This window comes from Nannobrachium achirus, assembly GCF_963921795.1.
Source record: "Nannobrachium achirus genome assembly, chromosome: 12".
NCBI lineage: Eukaryota > Metazoa > Chordata > Actinopteri > Myctophiformes > Myctophidae > Nannobrachium > Nannobrachium achirus.
In genome coordinates, this window is record NC_137832.1 from 51,452,764 (window position 1) to 51,459,957 (window position 7,194).

At 43.2% G+C, this 7,194-nt stretch overlaps 1 protein-coding gene across 1 annotated transcript in view; it reads right to left on the reverse strand.

Annotated features, from left to right (window-relative positions):
* Positions 1-915: 915 nt before the first annotated feature.
* Positions 916-7,194, reverse strand: part of wdfy3 (WD repeat and FYVE domain containing 3) — a 165,648-nt gene continuing 159,369 nt past the window's right edge. Inside the window, exons 63-66 of the mRNA XM_080739319.1 lie at positions 6,159-6,498; positions 4,842-4,953; positions 3,078-3,275; positions 916-1,728 (exon numbers count right to left, since the gene is read on the reverse strand). Coding sequence (XP_080595445.1) covers positions 1,620-1,728; positions 3,078-3,275; positions 4,842-4,953; positions 6,159-6,498 — 759 coding nt within the window. The 3' untranslated portion in view covers positions 916-1,619. The remainder of the gene's footprint in view (positions 1,729-3,077; positions 3,276-4,841; positions 4,954-6,158; positions 6,499-7,194) is intronic.

Genomic DNA, 7,194 nt, shown 5'->3' on the forward strand with positions numbered 1-7,194 from the left:
AAGAACAAAAAAAGAAAAAGGTGCTCACTGCTCACCTAACTGTCGCTACAATGAATGTACAAATTCTACTGCTGCTCGTGTATGATGTCGGGGTTAACGTAGATCTTTTACATTACGAGGGTTTGACGACATGGTGTGATCTTAGTGAAATAATGCCACAGGTTCTGAGAAATGTGAAATGTGCCACACGGAATCTAACCAGGACGACAACAAAAAAAACGAACAAAGACAAAACGACAAGACAGAAAAATTACAATATCCCTTGTTTGTGAGCTGGGTTCAGTTCAGTGCGAATGCAGTACACTTTCAAAGCTAAATGGACACAGTCTTTGCTGTGTCAAGGGGGACAGACTATAATTGTGCAGAAATGTAATTTTTCTTTTCAGTATTCAATATTTCACAGTCGCTGAACCTTTTGTTTTCCCCTCTCGATGACAAGCTACCCTATCATATGATCTCATGGCTATAGTGTAAGGTTGGGGATGCATTAAAAAAAGCCACTCGATATGAGAAATAAAGATTAGCTGAAATGATAAGGTCTCCAGTCTTCACAAAGCAGCAGCAATATCAAAACAATCTACAAGTTGGAAGTCGATCTGAACGACATGATAGAGGGATGTAAATAAAAAAAAGACATACTAGTTGGTCGTTGTGTGCTACATACATGATATATCAAAGCAAATTTGGCAAAAAAGGTAAAGAAAGAAAAAATAAATGAAACAATCTCTCTTCGATGGCAATGGTTTTGATACAGTGGGCAACACACACAACATAAATCGCATTTGTAAAACAAAGAAATTAAACGTAAAAAATAAAAATAAAAATTAAGTCATTGCATAACTAGGTCCCACTAGTAAAAGTCAACCCAAGAACCCCCCCCCCACCCACTCTCCGTGACTAAAGTGAATACCGACTACACACACAATCATTTAGTTTTTGTTTTTAAAGCCAGGAGTGGTTAGTCACAACGCTATGTTACAGGCAATGACGATTTCGTTTTTTTGTGTTTTTTAAAGTTCTTTCTCGTGTTGTTGGGTTTTTCTTTCGTCTAGTTAAAAAGGCTGTTGTTTTTAAGTTATTTACAATATAAACAAAGTCTGTTTCCGCGGTTCTTCTCGCTCCCCGTTCTAACTGTGGGGTCGTAGAAGGCTTATTAAAGCAGAGGGCTGTTTGACCTGACCTGACGTACGGGACGCCGGGCTGTGGAGGTGTGGTTTTATTTGAACCGCTGCCCACTCCCGGTTCCTTTTTTAGTTTTTTAGTTTTGTTTGTGTGTAAGTATGTTACAGTACGCCAGTGGTTCTCAAACGTTCAATCATTTCAAGGACCAAATGCCATTTGGTTCCATTTGGACACACTCAGAGTTACGTACCTGTAAGGGTCCTTTTGGGTCCCATAACAATTATCTAGGGACCCCCCCTGGAACCTCCTCAGGGAGACCCCTCCTCTGGATTTAACACTTTGAGGACCACTGCGTTAGGTTTATATGTGTCGTTACTGGATGTCTAAGCGGAGGTTAAAATGAGGAAGGAAAAGGACACAGAGATGGAAGATGGGGCTTTGACGGGGACAGGCGGGGTGGCGAGGGGGAGGGGCAGTAGGTGTGTGTGTGGGGGTCTTTAGTTTCTACAGCCGTCCTCATGTTGCAGGTTGTAGTAACAGTTCTGACACACCCGCACCGGGGACGAGATCTTCAGACGCTTGATCTCCGACTGGAAACGGCTGCACCTGAGAGGGGACAACGAGATTGGATCATTGGATGACCGCTGGCATTTTATACGTACTTTGCTTTGACTTTGACAATTTAACAGTACCGTGGATGACACCGCCCTTTAGTTTTTTTAGGGAGAAAACAATTACATTTCGTTCTATTCAAATAATATATTAAAAAGTTTCCAAACAACCTATATTTTTGTGCGATACTATTATACCACAAAAAATAAGTGATTCATCAGACCAATCAATTTTAATTGATAGCTTTTTGCATCAATTTGTTTATATAAAAAAATACCTATAATAAAGAATGGGTTTATTCAAAAAGAGTGTTGGATAGAATAATAGCTAGTTGTTGCCCTAGACTGGAGGCATCCAAAATGCACTAAAACCCAGAGAACAGACAGACTGATGGATTGCAAACTTCACCAGGTAGCTGGACTGCCACCTAGGGGTCATAGAAAATGCTACAGAAGCGCTCAGCTAGAGCTGGTTGAGCTGCCAAAAGTCACTGGCTCCCCAAGACAAGCTGGCACTGCCCAGTCCCCACTAATGCTCATTATAAGATGGCACGATTTCACTCTACTCACTCTGTGTCTTGTTGGGGGTGTGGACAGTTCAGAAACCTGCCTACCAACTACATTATTAATGGGGATTCCAAAATAACACGCCTTAAGGGCGAGGAGCGACCGCCAGGTCTTGTGTCTCTGTGTGTGTGCGTCAGCGCATCGCTGATTGCTACTAGTGTGACACACACACTCATGGACATATGGACATGAGCAGCTCATAGTAACTGCGACCTGATGGTGGCAACTATAGGCTTTCTCTCCCTGGAAATGTAGCACGTTGAAATACATGCCCCAGGTTTCTTAAATCTGGTTTCAGATGATCAAACCTGGGCAGGTTTCTCTCCTCTGAGACACAGTGAGTAGACAGAAATGGTACCCATCTTATAATGTGCATTAGTGAGGACCAATTATTAAAAGGTTTGAGCACCACCACTACATTTAGAAGACATTTAGAAGAATTGTCCTCAACGTCTGCGCAATGCACTATGGGGCGTTGGAAACCCGTGGATATGAGTGGTGCTCAACCTTTTCAAGGACCCCCTAGAATTATATGTATTTGACCGCGGACCACCATCAGAAAATATTTTGTTCCAGGGACCAAGAGAAAAAGATTTGCGTTACAAATGTTTGCTTTGAAAATGTATACAGTACCTTCAAAGATTTGCTCAAATCTTTCAACATTTTTGAAAAAATGTGAGCTTATAGATCTGCTATTCTCTAATAGCTAAAGCATAAATAATAGTTAAGGGTTCCAGGTTTTACAGGATTAAATCCACGGTAAAAAAAGAAGCTTACTTCTGACAGAAGAGTTGTCCGCAGTTCCTGCAGTGGTGGCGTCTCTCGGTGAGCGAAAAGCGCACAGCGCAGCCGGAGCAGCTGTCCACCACCTCGTCCTTAACCCAGTGGTCAGCGGCCGAGCGGCCGGGCTGGTCGCTCACCGACCAGCTGAACACGCGGCCACGCCCGTCCCCCACCAGGATCTTACTGTGGTCCCTGTAACCACCGAGACACAGAGCGAGACCAAGACATCAGAGACACATACTACCCACAGATCATAACCACCCAAGGAGAGCTTGAAAACATGGCCCAATGATAAAAAAAAACAAACTCCCATATCTGCTCAGGGTTAAGTACAACAATGTGCAAACACAGCAGCAAGATTGGTGAGCTGCTGTGGAGAAGGATATCAAATGGAACACCCTGCACGCAGATGTATGAAAACTGTTTTACTCCCTTCAATTGTACATATTATGTTTGGAGTGTATTGATTGATCGTATTGTATTGTGTACACTTCTGCTTTGGCAGTGTAAATGTTTGCTTTCTCAAGCCAATAAGCCCCTTTGAATTGAATTGAATTGAATTGAGAGAGAGAGAGAGAGAGAGAGCACAGGGTTCATCGCCATGTTGGCTTGTGGTGGAAGTTTCTTTGTCAAAATTCCAAATATTATCAGAAAAACACATAAAATAATCGCCCTGAAAGACCATCAACAGATCATCTACTTTTGCCATTACCTTTTCACATAGGGCTAAGGTCTTCACAATCTCGCATCGCAATATCAATATGTTGCCTAGCCGCAATTCATTCGAGATCGACATCTCGCGATATGTCGCGATGCCGCGCGCCGTTAGCTTGTAGGTCGTCCATTTTCATATACATATACAACACATATACAATAAATGGAGGACAAGCACGCTGGCAGGAGGGGAAGATTTGGAGGAGATGAGAGGAGACAGTGAAAATAGGAGAGTAGAGAGGGGGGGGGTGTTGCCTGCTAACAGACATCTGGTTGCTGCATTGATGCACAACTCTCTCTATTTATGTATGCATTCATTCCATCATTCCAAATTCAACTTGCTTTATGCATGAACAGTGTTGTGTATGTGAACGTTGTATGTGCAAAGCATATAAATGAAAGCATAAGAATTACTAACAACATAGTATATCGCAACAACAACGATATCTATGAAGGCAGAAAAGCAGTTGAAAGGATCTAAGATAATATTAACTCATTGATTGCCAAGGCCCGAGTTTCCCGAGTTATTACAGTAGTCCCAGGCTGCCACAGCCCGAGTTTCCCGAATTGGCAGCCATTTTTTATTTTTTTATTTTTTCAATTAATAAAAAAAATTCCAAAAATGCCTAAAATGTATTAGGCATGATCGCAATCGCGAAATTGCATGTTTAGCCCCATAACAAACACATCTTTCAAAATGGCAAAATGTTTGTTTTGTCTGACTTTGAAGGCTTCTATCTCATTAATGCCTGAACGGATTTCCAAGCGGATTTTTTTGGCATGGGCGTGCACGATCCGTGCACTAAAAAAAATTCTGTGCACTAGAAATTTAGGAACGTGGCAGCCTGGTACTTGGCGGCCATCTTTAAAAGGGCAATCAATGAGTTAAGAGCAACATAATTACACATTACAAATTCTCACACACACACACACACACACACACACACACACACACACACACACACACACACACACACACACACACACACACACACACACACACACACACACACACACACACACACACAGGCACGGCTGTCATACTTGGAGATGGCGAGTGAGGTGATTTCGGCTGGATGAGCGTTGTCCTTGCGGTCAAATGCTGTGTGCATGGTGAGTTTACTCCTGAAGACCAGCTGGCGCTCCCATCTGTAGCCTGCTCCGGAGAACATGTACACGCACGCACACACACACGTTAACAATGCACCAGGTGAGACCTGGATCAAGTCTACACACACAAACACTGGTGCCTTGTACAGCCACATTTCACATCTGTTTATACTCAACGTTAAAAACATGTACTGTACGGATACAGACGGAGCCTTGGGTCCCTTTTCTACCTGTTTTCTGAAAGATTATGGATATTATGGAGCGTACATGGGTACAATGCTTTGGGCCGCAAGGGGCAATTTTTTTTAAGTGCAAAGGTAAGCTTTCAAATGATGCATCATTCAAATTCATTGAAATCCGTAAAAGATATCTGAAGAAGATATGATCATTTTAAACTTAAGGCAGAGAGAATCTGCTTTGGGAAAATCTGCAATTTTCCCCCCCCATATCACTCCCCCAACACTAACCCCTCCCCCAGTAGTGTCAACTGTCAACACCTGCTTGTAATTGCTAAATGCACAGTAAAACAGTACAATTGCATGTACAGTATCTTTATGTGGCGGCTGGACATAAACCAGGACAACAATCAAAGATGTTTTCCCTGGTTCTACTGTTTCACCATGGCCAGAGTTGTGGACCACACCTCTAGCCTCAGTCAGATTTGTAGTTACAATGAATCTGCAATTTCGATTTGACTGTGTAGAGCAGGGGTTTTCAAAGTGGGTGACGGGGCACCCTGGGGTGCCGTGACGGCAGTCCAGGGGTGCCGCAAGATAATTTGATAACACTTGAGAATGTTTATTTTCAGTCAGTTCTAACCAAAAATGGCTATTATCTCAACGTTTTCCTCGCAACATAATCACTAAAATATCGCCACTGTCGGGCAGAAACCTTGTATCTCCAAGTTTCAAATGTGTACGTCTTTTGGTAAAGCAAAGCCCTGCTTCAAGACTGTCGCACAAAACTAGTGAAAACAGCCGATCTACAAGCACACAACGCCTCGCATCGTGTGCTTGTAGATCTGCTGTTTTCACTAGTTTAGTCCATTTTATAGATGATAAATACAAAACGAACGGTTTTGGACATACAAGGTTTCCACCCGACAACGACGATATGCTATAAATATAAGGTGCTGGGAGTGAAAATTATAATGTAGGGGTGCCTCGGATTAAAAAAATATTTATGGGGTGCCTTGAGACAAAAGAGTTTAGGAACCCCTGGTGTAGCAGATCCTGACGTCGGATGACCCACCTGCCCTGAGCTGGTTGTAGGAGCGTGCCTCCATGGTGATGGGCTGGTGGTGGTGGTGGGCCGCTTGGCTCTGGGGGGCCGTGTGAGGGCTGGGCTGAGGTGGAGGACCCCCGGGGTGGGGGTGGGGGTGATGGGGGTGGGCCGGCCCGGGCCTGCTCTGTCCCTCAGAGTAGTTGACGAACACGAAGCCGTCCTTCTCGTCGATGCTCAGCGTGTCCGACCAGCGCCGGGAGTCGTCCGAACCGCTGTCCACCGACCACGACGCCCCCGCCCGGACCGCCCACCTGCTGGACAACGTGGAGCACAGCAGCAAGGTTTTCAGCCTTTTCAAATATAGATTCTTTAACCCATTTTAGGCCTGGAATTGTTTTATACTTTAGCTATTGAAAAATAGCAGATACACAAGCTCACATCTATTTTTGAAAAGTCGTGAAAATGTGTGCAAATCTTTGAATAATATGTAACATTTGTAACTTAAATTTTGCTTCTGGGGGTCCATGGAACGAAATATTTTACATGGTGGTCCGTGGCCAAATACATATAATTTTGGGGGTCCTTCACATGAAAATGTTTGAGCACCACTGACAAAGAAACATAGGCTTTTCAAAAAACTTTAGAAGGATTTAGAAGACATTTAAAGAATCAGGTCAAAATATTCAAAGACTTGCACACATTTTCACGATTTTTCAGAGAACTTATTTTTTATAGATATTTTTGGGGCTTTTCAGCCCTTATTCATAGTGGAACAGTGGAGATGGACAGGAACAGGGAGAGAAAGATGGGGAGAGACATTCAGTTCCCAGGTTTTTGTGTCAATGTGAAGCAGGGCGTTGTTGAAAAAGAGCACTTGACCGTCATATGATGCGTTCAGTTGCTCAGTATTGTTGTATATTTGCCTGTCATGTTATGTCTCAATGAACTGAGTACAAAGGACCCCAATGTAAACAAGCCATTGTGCTTTCTTGGGTTTAAATCCTATTCGTAGACCTTCTATCTGAAATGTACGGTCATGTCTTTTCCTATGCAAACTGCTAAT